This window comes from Adiantum capillus-veneris, chromosome 30 (assembly GCF_014529385.1).
Source record: "Adiantum capillus-veneris isolate H3 chromosome 30, ASM1452938v2, whole genome shotgun sequence".
Classification (NCBI taxonomy): domain Eukaryota; kingdom Viridiplantae; phylum Streptophyta; class Polypodiopsida; order Polypodiales; family Pteridaceae; genus Adiantum; species Adiantum capillus-veneris.
The window spans coordinates 4,290,855-4,308,597 of record NC_140960.1 but is presented as its reverse complement, the minus strand read 5'-3'; the positions used below and the strand labels follow the sequence as shown (position 1 = coordinate 4,308,597).

Sequence of the window (17,743 nt, the reverse complement as noted above, 5' to 3'; positions counted from 1 at the left end):
TGGGGTAAGTCAAATTTCCTGAATGTATCGAGAAATCCGATTTCACATGACCCATTAATCCTTGGATAGAATTTGACTTTTGTTCCAGGTAGTAGTCTCGGATCTCTGTAGGGACGCAGCAAAACCGCTCAATCTGTTCCTTAAAGGTGACCTTCTTGAATGAAGAGGTTGGTAGAAAAGAGTCCCAAAACCTCTCACAATAAGCGTCCAAAGGATCTCCCTTGGTCATCTGAAGATGGTTCCAAGCAGTTCTTATATCCCGTTCGTACTCCCGGGTCAGCCAAGAAGAAATAAAGAGCCTTTTGAATTTCAACCACTTGACTGGAGCTTCTTTCCTCAAAAGAAGAGTGGCCCACCATGTTCGAGCATTTCCTTTGAGAAAAGATGCAGCCCTCCTAATCTTGGAGTGCTCTGAGTAATGCCCTCCAGAAAAGGCTATATCAAACTGTTGGATGAAGGCCAAAGCCCTCGGAGCATCTCGAAATCCAGAAAAGGATTCAAATTTTATCGACTGCCCACCTTAGAATTCTTTTGCTTTCTTGCTCTTGTCTTCGAGGAAGTCATATTGGTTGTCTCTGAAGAAGTGCTTCTTCTTTGCATAAAACGTATGGTCATCGGAGTCCGTACTGTCAAAGCATGACTCCGCTATAGAGCTGTCAAAAACTGGGCGGAATCAAGGTTTCTTTGCCTTTTTCTTGCCCTTTCCGAAGCTTTGCTTTTTGCTTAATTTTTGCCCTTTCTGTGCTCGCTCGAGTCAAAAGAGCTAGAAGAACTGTCAGAAGAAGAGGAAGAAGAAGATCTGGGTAGTCCTTCAAAGCGTACACGCTTCTTCTGCTTTCTTGCAAATGCAAAAGAAGATTGACGGCCCAAATAACCAGGGTAGTCAATCCCCTTCTTGCACTTTTTTCAATTGCTTTTTGGATTGATTTTTCGCGTCCAAAAGTTGACTGATCGGAGTCTGAATCACCTCTTGAAGTTCTTGCTCTGTAGACATCCTCGCAGAAAGAGGTTTCTTGATTGCCAGTTTGATCGGTGGTTCGGTGGCTTTCTGGCACTGAGTATGCACTTCAGCGATGGATTGCTGAGATAAAAAATTTGTAAACTGAGGGTCTTTCGCAAATTTAATCACTACTTTGTGCACTCGTCAACCTGCTGTCGACATTGCATCTCTTGATGTAGCGGACTTGGACACTCCAAGTCGAGAATCTACCACGACAGCACAAATAATCACTTCAAAACAGTTCACAGTTCACAATTGATTCGACACTGGCCCAGCGGAGTTCCGTGCCTAGAGATATTGGTCCCAAAGACTGGCGCCCCTTTCGGTATTTCTTTTTGTATTAATCTGTGTTCAAAGTACAAGAGTGCGGGCAGGCGCTCACACTCAGACTCTGCGTCCAGATACTCTGAGTTGTGAGAGGCTTGCTCACATATTTGAAGATTACAAGGGATGCCAAAAGCAGAGCCCAAAAGCTGAAAATCAAAAGCCCAAAAATAAAGCAAAGGCTCTTTCTCTCTCTGCTTGTAAAATAAAGCAGGTTCCAAAAGCTGTCCTTAAAATAGCTTTTTAAAATAAAGCAAAAAAAGCAAAAGGGCTCTCTCTTGCAATTGCGTAGCCTAAAAAGCAGTCAGCTTTCCGTAAAATCCACCGCGATTTGCGGGCTGCCACGTCAGCAATCGTACGGAATTTGCCACGTCCGTAGTTAGTCCAGTCCGCGGGTGTCCGTACAATTGCCACATGTCAATAGCCAGCCAGTCAAGAGCAAGCAGAGGAAGTATGTGTGTGTTGTGGCACGCCATGTCACCGGTTTGTGACATACCCCCCCTTGAAAGCATTGTAATCGCCCTCGATTACGCCTGCAAAACAGACAGAAGCCATAAACTGCCTTAGCAGACACTGACTGTTAGTACCGACGCACTAGGAACACACATCTAGCACATGTACCAATCAACAGTCACATCACACGACATCACAGGACCACTAGACATCACATGACATTCAACATTCATTCGGATCTTAGACCATGATTTATTGGCAATGTAGTTAGCAATCGCATCCAGATTCACTCAGGACCTCATAGATGCCCGATTGACTAACCCCTATTGCAACCATGTCTATTCAAGATCATTCAGACCAAAATGCTGCAGTCATTTCGTCTATCAATTCCTGCACTTAAAAACAAGTCAAGAACAAATCAATTTCATATTCCGCAATTCCATTCCATAAAGTCATACAGCAAAATACTGTCAGCTCCCAGTATCCCTGAAGCTCAAAGAGACATCAGTGACTCTAGTATTCAAAAATCAAGGCATCTGTTGACAAAGGAGCGGAGTAACTCCCCTCTTGTGCAACCCACTGCACCAGATCTCCGGCCAAGCTGAATTATGGGTTCCATATGGAATAGACTATGCTAAACCAAAAGCTTCAAGGTAAAGTTTCACAATCTGAGGAGTATCTGCTAGGTCCTTCTACTCCATCCATTTCGCATCCAATGCAGGATAGTTCTTGAATTTAACCAAGAACCGCCTTCTTACTTTACTCTTATTGTTTGTGTCCTTACGTGCCAAAATTTGTTCAAGAACAAGGATCTCCTCGTTTTCCTCCACTTCAGGTTGCTCATCGGGCTCCCCATCTTCGGACACATCACCTATAAAAGGTTCAAGAGACTCACATGAAATGCATTGTGAATCCTCCAAGTGTCAGGCAGTTTCAGTTGGAAGGAGACATCATTGATCTTTTCAGAGATCTAGAAAGGTCCGTAGTATCGCATACTAAGCTTTGGAAAAAGCCTCTCCTTTCCCTTTTTCTTTCTCAGGCGTGCCTTCTCAAAACGTAAAAGCACCCAATCATCCCCTTCAATTTCAAACCGCGACGATGGCGATCGGAAAATCCTATCCATCATTCAGTTGAAAGTTGCTGGAGCATTGGTAAGGCCAAAAGGCATCACCAAAAATTCATATAAACCGAAGCTTGTCTGAAAGGCTGTCTTGAGTCATCTCCTGGAGCAATTCGAATCTGATGATATCCGCTTTTCAAATCAGTCCTGTTGAAACAAGAGGATCCCCGAAGTCGGTCAAGAATATCATCGATCCTAAGAATCGGAAATTTGTTCTTGACGGTGATTTTATTGAAAGCTCTGTAATCAATGCACATTCTCCAAGATCCGTCTTTCTTTAAAAACCAACAACACCGGAGAGCAATAAGGTACTCGGTTGGATAAGACCCCTTTTCTAGAAGGTCTTATAATCTCTTCATTTTGGGCTCGGCCAACACGGTAAGGTGGCTGTTTGGTGGTGTGCTTCCAAGAATCGGATCAATGGTGTGATCCTCAGGTCGAGATGGGGGCAACTCGCCTGGTAGGCCCTTAAAGAAGCAATCGGCATGAGTATGGAGAAAATCTTGGCGTTCTCTATCAAGTTCACACATGTTCGTTTTGTGTTCATCATTTAACTCTTTCAAGTAGATCGAGTAAACAAAGAGATTGGATTTCATTAATTTGGAAATGGCTGAAGCCGATACATTAGGGACGGACTCGCTCTTCAGTTTTACATCAAGTACAATTTTTCGGCCCTTTTTATTTGTCAAAGTCGCTTTCTTTACCCGATAATCGACCATGGCGTTGTTCTTATGGTACCAACGGACTCCTAGGAGGACGTCACAACCTTCCAAGGGCTTTATGTAAAAGTCCTCGTGTCCTAAATACCCCCTGACAATGCAATCGAAGTTTGCCAATGACAGGTGTAATGGCTATGTCCCGTCCGGGTGCCGCTAGAACTGCCTCTGCTGGTGGTCCCATCCTGTCGGGTGTAATCTCGAGCCGCGCCGCCAGTTCAAGTGAAATGAAGTTGGCCTTGGCTCCTCCAAAGAAAATCAGGGCTTCTTGATCTTTCACTTTGCCCCAAGCTCGGCAAAGTTCTGTACTTTCATCAATCAGGCTTGGGTCAGTACCCATGCAATCAGGTATCAGTCCTGCTTTCATCTTGCCTTTTCTGCCACGTTCCTCTGCTGCTCTCGAACTCTCTGGCCTGTCTTCAGTCTGTTCTTGCTATGCCTTTTTGGGGCACTTTGCGGAGATATGCCCATGTTCCCCGCAACCAAAACACTTCCCCTCTCTAATGTAATTGGCCCTCTCTCGAAGAGTGAGCCGAGGTCGTGTATCCTTATCCTTCTTTTCTTGGGAATTCTTTTTCTTTCTACTTTCATTATTGGAGGTCTGTCAAGTTCTCTAAGCCAAGATCTCATCAATGGGGTAAGTCAAATTTCCCGAATGTATCGAGAAACCCCGTTTCGCTATGACCCATCAAATCTTGAATAGAATGACTTTTGTTCAAGGCAGTAATCTCGGATCTCTATAGGGTGTCCGGAGCAAAACCGCTCAATTTGTTCCTTAAAAGAGACCTTCTTAAATGAAAAGCTTGGTAGAAAAGAGTCCCAAAACCTCTCGCAATAAGCGTCTAAAGAATCTCCCTTGGTCATCCGAAGATGGTTCCAAGCGGTTCGTATATCCCGTTCGTACTCCACGGTCAGCCAAGAAGAAATGAAGAGCCTTTTGAATTTCAACCACTTGACTGGAGTTTCCTAGAAGAGTGGACCACCATGTTCGAGCTTTTCCTTTAAGAAAAGATGAATCCCTCCGAATCTTGGAGTGCTCTGAGGAATGCCCTCCAGAGAAGGCTATGTCAAACTGTTGGATGAAGGCCAAAGCCCTCGGAGTATCTCGGAACCCAGAAAAGGATTCGAATTTAATCGATTGTCCACGTTCTTTGAATTCTTTTATTTTCTTGCTTTCGTCTTCGAGGAAATCATATTGGTTGGCTCTTTAAAAATGCTTCTTCTTTGCATAAAACATATGGTCATCGGAGTCCGAACTGTAAGAGAATGACTCCTTTGTAGAATTGTCAGAAACTGGGCGAAATCTGGTTTCTTTGCCTTTTCCTTGCCCTTTCCAAAGCTTTTCTTTTTGCTTCGCTTTTTGCCTTTCCTGTATTCCTCACTCGAGTCAGAAGAGCTAGAAGAACTGTGAGAAGAAGAGGAAGAAGAAGAATTGGGTAGTCCTTCAAAGCGTACAAGCTTCTTCTGCTTTCTTGCAGATGCAAAAAAAGATTGACGGCCCAAATAACCAGGGTAGTCAGTCCCCTTCTTGCGCTTTTTCACTTGCTTTTTGGATTGATTGTTCGTGTCCAAAAGCCGACAGATCTCAGTCTGAACCACCTCCTGTAGTTCTTGTTCTGTAAACATCCTCGGAGAAGGAGGTTTCTTGCGTGCCGGTTTGATTGGTGGTTCGGTGGCTTTCTGCCACCACTGGGTGTGCACTTCAACGATGGATTGCTGAGACAAATTTTGTAAACTGAGAATCCTTTGCAAATCTGCTTTGTGCACTCGTCAACCTGCTGTCGACGTTCCATCTCTTGAAGTTCGTACTGAGTAGGCCGAGGTGGCCCGTAGTCTTCCTTTGTTAATTCGGTTGAATCTTCTTCGTGATTTCCTCCCGCATCAGCAAATACAGAAGAAGTCGACTGATTCTTTTTGGAATCCATAAGTGTCGTGAGAAAAGGATTGGATTTCCCAGTAGAAGAGAAATCGGCCGCGCTCAAATACCACTGTAACAAACTTGGACATCCCAAGTCAAGATTCTACCGCGACACAGTAGAGATTCACTTCAAAACAGTTCACAAAAGACGACACAACCCGGCGTAGTTCCGTGCCAAGAGGTATTGGCCCCAAAGACTGGCACCCCTTTCAGTATTTCTTTTTATATTAATCTGTGTGCAAAGTACAAGAGAGTCCGTGGGTACTCACTCTCAGACTCTACGTCCAGATGCTCTAAGAAGTGAGTCCCAAAAGGACTTATTTATTCTTACAAGGGATGCCCAAAAGCAGAGCCCCAAAAAGTTAAACTCAAAAGCAATGGCTCCCAAAAGCATTGGTTAAAAATCTGCCATCAAAAAGCAGCCAACGCCAATTGCGTAGATCTGTACGTATTGCCACGTCAGTAGCCCGGCACGTTTTGCGGAGAATCTGCCACGTCAACAGTCAACAGAAATTGCAAGCGTTCGTACAGTTTGCCACATCAGCCTGTCGACGCATTTTACGGAGATGTGCCACGTCAACAGGGTGTGTCCGGGGGCCTGCCACGTCACCAGTTTGTGACAGCTTCAAAATCAAAAGCAATAATCTCAAAAGCTGCCAACGCTAAAAACAGCCAGCGGAAATCGCGGAATTCTGTACAGTCAGGCCACGTCAGCAACCAACGCGATTTGCGATCGTCCGTACAGTCAGCGTGATTTGCGAAGATCCATACAGCAGCCACGTCAGCAGATTCTGCGCTTTATTTTAATGTCCCCGGGGGCCCCTCGTCCCTTGGCCATAAGTTGGGACAACTTATTAGGGTGTGTGTCTGGGACCCGGATGGCTCTGCCACGTCATCAGTTTGTGACACCGCGTCTTCTGCCTTCTCTAGCACCCAAAGGGCTTCCTTTATAGGTGCCAAATGCTGGGTCAAGCAGCCTCCAATAAGTCCCTAAGATTTGGAAGTTGAACGGTCACTTATTAATTAAATGCCTGACAAAAGGTGGTTCACACGCGGTAAATGCCTATATGCTAAAATGTTGTATTGTGCAAGAGAGGGTATGCAACTATGACCAGCCTAGACATGCACATCCTGCTAGAGGCTCACAAAGTGCAAGGCTAGGTCCCAAGCTAAGACTGAAGCTAGACTGTAGCAGAAGCTTGCCGACGTGGCGCACGTGACACTATTCTTGCACGTCTCTTTTAAGTTTAAAGGAACCTTGTGACACTATTCTTGCCGACGTGGCGCACGTGACACTATTCTTGCACGTCTCTTTTAAGTTTAAAGGAACCTTGTGTAAGTGTGAAGCACTCATCATGAGCTATCACCATCAACAATTCCATTGCACCTAACAAGCCAAGAGGCACACAAAATGACACAGCTAGCAATACAAGGTGGACAAAACAATGACCGAAACACGCCAAAAATGAGGAAACTACCTTACATGGGCATGGCACAGCCACAAAAGAGCCGTCATTCCCTATGATCAGCCCTTGGGAGATACTCGAGCACTCACAGCCGTTACGACTGGTGAGAGAGGTGACAAACTCAATCTAGACTATCTCGACACAACTCTGACTCTTTTAGATATCGCCGCCAAGTTTCAACCTTTGACAATTCCACATGGATGCAAGAGGAGAGAATGGTGAGCTAACAGTTAACTTGCACGAAAGAATTATAAGATTCTGCACAAATTTATCCAACAAGTTTTAACTCTAGACCAATGCGCATGACTCGGATCTTAAGCAAGAGATTAGTGGAGTGCTATGCGTACTCATCTTTTGAGTGCTAGCCAAAGTGAATTTCGACACATGTATGTTGGTTAAATGGCACATGGATGCAAGAGGAGAGAATGGTGAGCTAACTTGCACGAAGGAATTATAGGGGACTGCACAAATTTATCCGACAAGTTTTAACTCTAGACCTATGCAACATGACTGGGATCTTAAGCAAGAGATTAGTGGAGTGCTATGCGTTTTGAGTGCTAGCCAAAGTGAATTTCGACACATGTATGTTGGTTATATGGGAGCCTAGCATGCAGGGATTCCCATATGGATTCCACCAAGGAGGGATCAATGGTATGTATGGAGGAGGTATGCCACTGACTTTTGGCACTACCTTTGGCAATGAGGGTAGCAAGATCTTGCCACCTAATCCTTATGATAGTTGACTCTGATGGAGCAACAAGACTTTTGAAACTTCTTTCCAGCCCTAGGTGCCTTTTGCCCTCCCCAATACTAATAGTTTTGTTCAATCTACAAATTTCAGGGAGGGCCCTAACTTGACCATGTGACACATTGTTCACTCTCGAATCACTTCTAGATCATAAGGATGAGTAGCCATTTAGAGACACGTCCCCCAACAAAGGAGTTAAAAAGGTGATACTTTCTATCTTTGATCAAGAAATGGACTTCGCCACTCACAACTACCGCCAATCACAAGCCTGGTTCTACCTTGAAATTGATTCACTGAACATAAATTAAGACCTAGCCAATGTTTTTTTTTGTCGCTCTCTTTGTTTGTTTTCTTTTTCTTCTGGTCATGGTAGGAGGGGATGCGACGGGGGGGGGGGGGGGGGGGGGGGGGGGTATATACTAGCAATGGAATGAAAAAACAGAGAAATATTCAAACAAAGATTCAAAATTTCTATAAAATTTTAGAGCCTCAAAAAAAGAGAAGAACAAGAAGCTACACAAGTTACCTCATCTGTGAACTCTGCCTTATCACTGTTGACATGGCTGTTGATCTTCTATCCCTTCCAACTGAGACCCTGAAAATTGCAAAGTGTGTTGGCAAACAAATATTGACATAAGCACGTGACAGTGCAAAGTAAATAATGCATCAAAACAGGCATCGCAAATTCTACGCTTTCCAAAGGACAATTCAAATTAGGAAGGTTTTGAGAGTCCTCAGCATTCGGCCACTCTATTCCAATACAAATAACATCCCCTTGCATGTGACATAGGCTGCTGCAGGCAAAACCAAGCACAATTCTCGCATTCACTGATGTTCCAGTATTGTAGGGAATTGGCGAGGTCTTGCAATGTTCAACCAAGCAAAAAAAAAATCCCAAGCTCGCCCGTCTGTATGCATGCCTTCTAGCTCATTTTGTTTCGGCCGTCCCAGATTGGTTACACCGCGTTAGTTTCTTATGCAGGGCAGCAACATGCCGGAGGCCACACAAGAGTACATTCAGTCACCTGTGTCTGGTGAGAGCGCGGAATGTAGATGAGCAGCTCGAGCTAACGGCGTTGGTGACGCTCCTGAAGTGTAAGTCCTCACTGTTTCGTGGGCGAGCTGAGGTTTTACGAAAATGAGAGGGGGAGAAGGGGAGTGTGTTTGAACTCAACACCTTGTCTTAGTACAGAGTTAGCTTGTGTGTGTGTGTGTGTGTGTGTGTGTGTGTGTGTGTGTTTTGGGGTTTGTGGGGGGGAGGGGGGGCGCAAACCATCAATGACAACACCAAAAAAGTTTGAAGCACTATCTCGCGATGGTGTAGCCAAGATCGTTGTCTCCAATGTTGGCGAGCTTCTGGCAGGGTTTTACATATCCAACACTAGCTCGCACGCCCCACCTATCGGCGGGCCTCGCTCGCTCTTACCACCTCACTCTGTATGTGTTTGTGTGTATGTGCATCTTTATACATCTCTCCATGACACACACACGCTCGACACTAACACGATCGACACTTTCTGTCTTTGGCCCCTTTAGACTACTCCGCTTTAGACTACTCCTGGTACATTTAACCCCTTTTGCAGAGAGAGAGAGAGAGAGAGAGAGAGAGAGAGAGATGCACATGACTAAAGAGACATATTTCAAACAAAAAATTAAAAAAAGTTTACATTATTGCCAAAAAGGTTCAGGAACATATCTGCATAACACTCTTAGTCATTGTATTTCAACAGGATCAAGATATAGAGTTGCAGCTCTACAAACTTCTTTTAAATCTATTTTTTGAACTCAGCTCAAGTAAATCTTGTAATGACTAATCAACCCAAGCTCTTGCTTTAAGAGCATAAGCCTAATGTTAGGAAAGAAATAGGGATCAAGCAACTTGATGTAAATCGTGTCCAACTCTTCATCTACATATGACCCCAAACAGTGTAGTTTTTCTCGATCACTTCCCATGCCCATTGCCATCCCCGTTCAACAGGTAACAAATTTCTTCAAAGGAATCACCAATAAGATTTTTTACACTTGGAAAAATATTCACAATTTCGTGGGCCATTTAATTGGCTGCAAGAAAAGAAGACAACATTAGTACTCAAAGCTTCAAATTAGAGAGAGAGAGAGAGAGAGAGAGAGAGAGAGAGAGAGATGATGAACATTGCCACTTAAACACTTTACAAAAGTATAAGTGGATATGAACACTTCAATTACTAATTGTCGTGCCAAAAAGTGTCAAGAGGTTCATTAGGTCAAAGTTTTTACAACAACCTCAATGTTTTTGTTTACAACGACTCATATTCTACTCTAGATAAACTTCACAATTAATTTCAAAATTTCAAACTCTTCATCTGAAATATAAAATTTGTGATTGTGATATATCTTTTGCAACTAAATATCACAACCACAACCATTGACATAATAAATATCAACCATATGTACTTAGAATGCATAGACAATGGATCAAAGTGTTTGATCATCTAGAGAAGTTGAGCCTACGACACACTCTACTTGGAACTCTCAAGATCCAAGGTCCGACACGTCGAACACTGCGACCGAGGCGTCGAGGTGATTCACTCAAATAATAGATTCTAAACATCCATTCATTCACTCCATAGGGACCGTATGAAAAGTTGCAATTGAGAGGCTATTGCATACCTAACTCTCGTACAATGATTCGCATATCATCTATATCAAACTCTATGTGATAATAACCTACAACACTTCTTAAATACCGTGCTTCATATAATGCCAAGACAGAATGTATGCAATAATATTGAAGCCTACAATGAAGATAACAACCTACCATTCAGACATAAAAAGTAACAACACATTTAACGTCATATGGATTCAAGTTCAAGCGACTCGCACCGAAGGATCTCAAAATCCTCAATAATACGAAAAATATCCTCAGCATGTGTAGGACCCCTTCACAATGGAGGATCTAGAAAAAAAGTAACACGTGTAAACATACAAAATAAAGGCCACAAAGTTCTCAGTCATGCTAAAAGTAAGTATCAAATATAAGATTTTACATTTACATACCTCTAATATAAGTAGGTACATCGTTGAGGGTGTACGAAACCATGATGTATCGAGCCATTCTTTATCTTCTGCTCTAACAGCGAAGATTTAGAAGTTTAAGAGGAACAGAGATGAAATAGAATAAAGAAGACTTTGACGATCATGCCGTAGAGAATCAGGTCCATCTTTCTTTTGTTTTAGTGAAGGATTTAAGAGAGAGAGAGAGAGAGAGAGAGAGAGAGAGAGAGAGAGACAGAGAGGAATGAAAGCAATTCAAAAGACTTTGAAATTTCACAACTTCACAAAGATTATTTGAACATTTTGAATATAGCAAAGACAATACAAAACATTTATTCAAAGTGTAGTCTTCGAGAGACCACATTAGGGATTCTATAAGTCCAAGGACCTATGTTATATACATTTTGCAAGATACGGGGTGGTGTGTCAACTTGAGTAAATATCCTCAATCGATATGGTGTAGTGCGGTCTCTAGCAACCCCCACCTGATGTGCATTGACTGGCCTCTCGTCACTCACAAACCAAATATTAACTTGAACTTGACGATGCTCATGGTCCGAAGAAAAGGCAACATGGTAGTATCCAAGAACTTCCATAGACATATCTCTATCTAAGTATAGCATTTCAGAAACACATACGATGATAAATCCTCGATGGGAGTGATCTCTGCAAAGGCATCCATGAATTATGTAGTGCAATAAAAGCTTGAAAATACCAATATACCATATATAAAAACTCTTACAATATAATATGAGTTGTATCAAATAAGATTCACCAAAAACATAGCAGGAACTCTTCCCCTCCATTGTGGTGGATCTTTAACATAGTAGGTCAATGTATAAGCCAATCTTCTAAAGAAAATAATAAGTCAAGTTAATAAACTAATTTAAAAAAGAAGATAAATACCTCGAATGAATTCAGTGATGTGACCCACTACATAGGAGGCATTGCGCCGAGGATCCATCTGTGGGCAATACTTTGATCTGAGAGATATGAATAAAATTTAACATCAAGTGTGTTTGACTTTAAGTGAGAGCCACAATGTCAATTTGAACTTATTGTTATGAGTTCGCTAGTTGTAATACTTCCTTGAATACAATGTTTGGAGTGTAGTAACACTCCATTTGAGTGTTTTTAGTATTGACAACAATCCTCATAGAAGATGCACTTCGTACACGTGACATTGCAACATATAATTGTCCATGAGAGAAGATCGATGATGCAAGATATAGACCAAGAATTCCCAGTGTTTGCCCTTGTGCTTTGTTGATAGTCATCCCCAAAGCAAGCCTGATTGGAAACTAACGACGCTTCATTTGAAATGGAAGCCCCTGATGGTTTCTAAGAATAAAGTCAATCCTTGGAAGAAAAACTCTCTCTCCAATATTCGATCCTGTAACTATCTCTACCTCAATTACCTTATGATGAAATTGCTTGCACTTGGTGGTAAGCATCTCACTGATCCTCATTTAAGGAAGTCTCCATACAATCTGCTATACTACATTGTTCATCAATGTTGAACATTGTTTCTTCAGCCATAGCACCATTTTCACTTTAGGATACCATTGTTGAGTTTATTGCAGGCAACATATAATTGTAAAGCCTCTTGCCATGTTGTTGTAAAAATCATTCTATATGAAGCAAAGCTTGATTTTTTGCCACATCAAATCGCACACTTGCATCTGAAATACACATCCATAGTGCATAAACATAGTCCTCACAAAATTCGGTACAAAACCTGTCCCAAAGAGTAGCCGGATGAAGTGGCTCACAAAAGACTAATATGATTGCAAACAACTGTTTCAACTGCATTCCATTTTGAAAAAAAGATGCCTCTTGGAGGCAAAGTGACCATTCTTCATCATCTTGCAATAATCCTCTAGCTATACATGACTCCTTGTATGTATCATAAATGTGACCATCATACATCCACAAGGCTTCAAAAGACTTATATCCCTTGCAAATATTGAGAAGCATTCATAGGTAATAAACCTCACCAGCAGTAGGGACAATATTATACATTCTTCCAATAGAAACACCCTATTGTCGTGGAGACCATGCCTTTCGACTTTTATTCCATACCCAACCATTTGGAAAGTCAGTATATGTGAAGCTATTTGCTTCTGGATAGTTTTGATTTGCAACAAACCATTTTGTCGAGGTAGTTTTTTTATTTTTCTCATTATCCAACAAATGTGATACATCATCACCATCTTGAAACGTAATCATATTCTGCAATGGAAGGTGTACTTGCAATCGTTGAATAGTTGGCCTTTCACTATGCATGCCAAAGCCAAATATTCTCCACATAGCCTCAGATGCAAAAACATAACGTGCATTGAGATAACTCTTAATCTCATCAGTAGCTCCTTCACAATCTTGAAGAACAACAGTGGCTCGATCATGTCCCTTGTAGACATATTTATAAAGATATTTCACGGCAGTGACAGTTGAGCAGATCTCCACATTAATATGGGCTTGGTATCTTAGTGATAAGAGAGGGCTATAAAGAACAACCCAATGATTATCTAAATTTTAATTTTTAGACGGAACAAACCTTCCATCATCTCGTCTCATATACACAGGATATCCACTTTCGTTTACATTTGTAGACGTAGAAAATGTTCGTGGAAACTTGAATCTACACTTTCCATCAACCATACATGGAGAACTTGGGTTCAAAGGACCACATGGCCCATGAACATTACAACGACTCACTACATCAAATAATTTTGGAAAAACATTCTTGTCAGGGAGCTAGAGGTAGCTGACCAGAAACCACCAAAGCCAGTACCAGTAAGAGGGGTTATTAGAAGCAAGGGTGTCGGGATCTAAGAGATTACCACTGAAGAAGAGAATCAGAGTGTTGAAGCTCAAAAGTGGGAACAACAAAGGAAGGTTTGGAAGACTAAGGGTGAGGAGAAGATTGCAGATGAATGGCGTGAACAAAGGGAGCTTGCAACAAAAATCACTAAAAACTCGTCAAGGAAGTTGTCAGAACAACCAAAGAGTTCAAAAGTTCAAACCATTCAAAAGATACCCCCCGGTCTTCAGAACCAAGAAAGGAGAAAGCAATAGATAGATTGGAGGAGTTTATGATTGTTGCAGTACAGAGCATGGTTGATGAAACAAGGCAAGTCACAGCAGACTTGGCCGAAGCTGGAAACACTGGTCTGTGGAAGAATTAGGAGCGTTCATCACAAGCCAGCAAGCAACCAGAGGCGAAACAAGGAAATGGAACTATGAAGATTCTCAAGAGGAGAAGTCTTCTGGATTAGTAGTGGCAGCTCGGGCAATGAGCAAGATGAAATATATGTTAAGGTTTGTGAACAAATTCAAAAATTAATAGTGGAATTAGATGACATCCGGTACACATTTCCAGACTATTCCTCCTGACATTTTGAGCTACTCTCTTTGCTCCACGCACATTGCGAATAGTAGGAAGAGATGACAATATCTTCTCTTCACCCACTGTACCATTTAATGGCCTAAAAACTTGTGTGTAGCGGAAATTAGCATGAACATAGTGGGCATTTCATTAGAATAGATTCCTAATGAGAATTACAAGAGTGCTTGGGTGGAGAGAGAGCAACAAAAAGCATAACACCTAGTTAGATAGTATGAACAATACTTTCAAAAGAGAGAGAAATTAAGATATTGACAACAGTTGCGGACCGGATTTACATGGAGCTGGTCCCCCCTCCAAAAGGCTTTGTATTATGGTTTCTTCCATCAAGAGAGACATTGTACAATACAATTCTTTGTGTTCCTTCAAGACTAGCTAGTGCAATGAAGATGAAAGATTCATGCACTAAGCAAAACACTTAGCAAACACAACATCAATTATCCCCGGTCTCAGACCCAAGACCTCACACACCTTCAAAGATGGTGAGAGCTAGCAGGGTATGAGAGTAGATTGAGAGGAAGAAGGAGTAGTCTTACAAGAAAGATGTACATCTCCTCACATAATCACTCATATTAGCATAGCTTAGCTTAGTAATTAGCTTGGTAGAGGAGATGAGCATGCATTAGAGCTTGGCTCTTGGTTGGATTTGCATCCACATGCCAAGAGTGTGTCGATGTAGGCTTCTATCTCACAAGCTTGGAGTAGGTGATGAGCTCTCCATTAAAGCTTGGGAAGAGATAGTCTTTTTCTTGCTTCTCACCTAAACTGTGTGAGAGTGTGTGTGTGATAATGCCTTGCAAAAATCAGCCCCCTCTCTCTCTTGGGCGAGCCCTCTTGCTATTTGCTCTTGTTGTCCTATCATTGGACCTCCCTAGGGCTAGCCAATGACAATTAAGCAGCATAAGTGATAGCCTTCTGACATGTGTCCCCCTTTCCCCTTTTGTGAGAGCTTTAGGTAATTTAATAATTCAACTAAACTCTCATTGGACCCCTTTGCCTCCTGGCCAATAGGAATCAGGCAAGCCATTGGGCTGTTGAATGCTCATTGGACCCCTTGGGAGACTGTCCAATAGTCTTCTAGAGGACTTAATTTTCATTGGTTCTTTTATTAAGTGTTTTTAAATTAATTAAACTAGATTTACTCTAGCCTAATTCTCATTGGTCCACCTCCAAGGCCATCCAATAGGAATTGGGTACACCTTGTGGGCATCTGGCCTAGGTACCTGACATGTGTCCCTCATTCCCTTTGTGTAAAGGGAGCTTGTGTGTGTGTGTGTGTGTGTGTGTGTGTGTGTGTGTGTGTGTGTGTGTGTGTGTGTGGCTTTCTCTCTCATCCCCTACAAGCTAGGCTCGCCCCCTCCTTAGTAGGGATTTGTAAATACTTTTTTGACACACACAAAGCATCCAATTCCCCCATGGTTGACCTTTGGACACAACCTTTGAATTTTGGAACCTTAGCATTTTGGAAGTCTTAATGGGAACCTTAGGGTCTTTTTAGCCCATTGTTGCACATGGCTCTTTTGCAGATGGCCCCCCCTTTGGATCCCTATTTTCCCTCCTTTGGATCCCTACTGTGGCCGGTCTGCTAGCTTAACCAATATTCTAGCTTTTTCTCCCCTAGCACTTCCCCATATTAAATGATCAATTTAACATGAGAAAATCATTTAGGAGAATTAGATATTGATTATTATGACATTACCTCTCTCTTGAAATCATAGTCGTCCTCGACTATGGTGTAGAGAAGATAAAGCATATTCATGAGTCCTTTTCTCAGCAGCGGGTAGAGGATCCCTATGTTACCCTACGACATCATTCCACAGTGGATGACTAGTCCATTTGGCGCTTGAGAGCCTGAGGCTGCCGCAAGCATGCCTGCACATTAGTACTATCAATCTTCCATAGTAGAGTGACAAGCTCTACTTGGTGTTTGGGAGACGTCGTCTCCGCAAACTTGATCTAAGCATGCATACTACTTCATTTTTGTGCAATAAAGAAAAAGAGAGTCTTATAAGACAAAAACTTTGTTCATTTTTAACATTTTGTACATTTGCTTACACTTGGGAAGCATTGTAAGCATTGACAAGGTTTAGGTTATCCTTTAATTGTATGCCTTGCATCCATCTAGCATCTTCAAAAGGATAATTCTTAAACTTAATAAGATATCGTCGGATAGTCTTACCGCCTCTTAGTACCTTGTCTTCATGTCGGAGAATGGACTCGGGCTGCAGCACCTCCTCTTGGTCCTCGATCTCCGGTGGGTCTTCAATAGTTGGTTCTTGAGGTGGCTCTCCTTTGTAAGGCTTTAATAGGCTCACATGGAAAGCATTGTGTATGAGCCAATAATTGGGCAACTTGAGTTGATAGGCCATCTCATTGATTGGCCTAAGAATCTGGAAGGGGCATAGTACCTTTTTGCTAGTTTAGCATAGTACTTTTGGTGTCCCGTAGGATTCTTGCCCGTTGTGTGCCTTAATCAAGCCTTGGGAAACTTTAATAAGACCCAATCATTTTCTTTAAAGGCTTGGGCTCTTCTGTGCTTGTTAGCAGCAGCCTTTCGCCTTTGCTGTGAGATAGAGATAGCATCCTTAATCTTTTGAAAAGATTCTTGTAGGTCCCGGCTATACTCATCTGCATCGAAGATCTTCCCATGTACCTTAAGTAGCAAGGGACTTTTTGATCTTCCCTCAATTACCTCGAAAGGTGCTTTTCCCGTGGAAGTATGTACAGTGTTATTGTAAGCATACTCCACTAAGGGTAAGTACTTCTCCCATTGGGATCTTTGATCTACTTCCGTTACACAAGCTTTTAGTAGATCGAGAAATGTTAGGTTAGCTATTTCACTTTGGCCATCCGTTTGTGGATGATAGGCCAAAGAGAAGTTTAGCCTTGTCCCTAAATTCTCAAAGAGACCCTTCCAGAAATTACTGGTCATTCTAGGATCTCTATCCGACACTATGGACATTGGCAAGCCATGGTACTTGAAAATTTGTGAAATGAAGAGGGTTGCAATTTGATGGGATTTGATAGTCTTTTTGACAGGTATAAAATGAGCTTGTTTACTGAACCTGTCTACTATCGTCCATATTCTCGTATTCCCATGCATAGACTTAGGCAATCCAAAGATAAAATCCATGGATATGCTCTCCCATGGTGAATTAGGGATTGGCAAGGGTTGAATCAATCCAAGTTGCTTCCCTCTATCAAATTTTGTCTTTTGGCATACCACACAGTTAGAAACATACTCTTGTATGTTCACTTTCATGGTAGGCCAATAGAAATATGTTTCAAGACTGAATCCCTCTATGCCCCGCATAAGGTGGAGCATGAGATTCATACATTACTTTCTCACGTAGTGAGTTAGTAACACATAGTCTATTGCCATAGAGAAGATAACCATCTTGTAAAGTAAATGGTTCTTCTTTCTTCCCTAATGCAAGGGCTGAAATCACATCTCTAAAATCGGGATCAATAGCGTACTCATCTATCATTGAAGATAGATCATTGTGAGTTGCTATGGAAACCGCCTTCACTCTCGGCCGTCTTGAGAGTGCATCAGCTA

General features: G+C 42.2%; 1 protein-coding gene across 1 annotated transcript in view; it reads right to left on the bottom strand.

Annotated features, from left to right (window-relative positions):
• LOC147417461 (uncharacterized) overlaps window positions 1-8,916 on the bottom strand; it is a 28,187-nt gene extending 19,271 nt beyond the window's left edge. The window contains exons 1-2 of the mRNA XM_086507431.1: window positions 8,771-8,916; window positions 8,272-8,340 (exon numbers count right to left, since the gene is read on the bottom strand). Coding sequence (XP_086363557.1) covers window positions 8,272-8,306 — 35 coding nt within the window. The 5' untranslated portion in view covers window positions 8,307-8,340; window positions 8,771-8,916. The remainder of the gene's footprint in view (window positions 1-8,271; window positions 8,341-8,770) is intronic.
• Window positions 8,917-17,743: the final 8,827 nt, after the last annotated feature.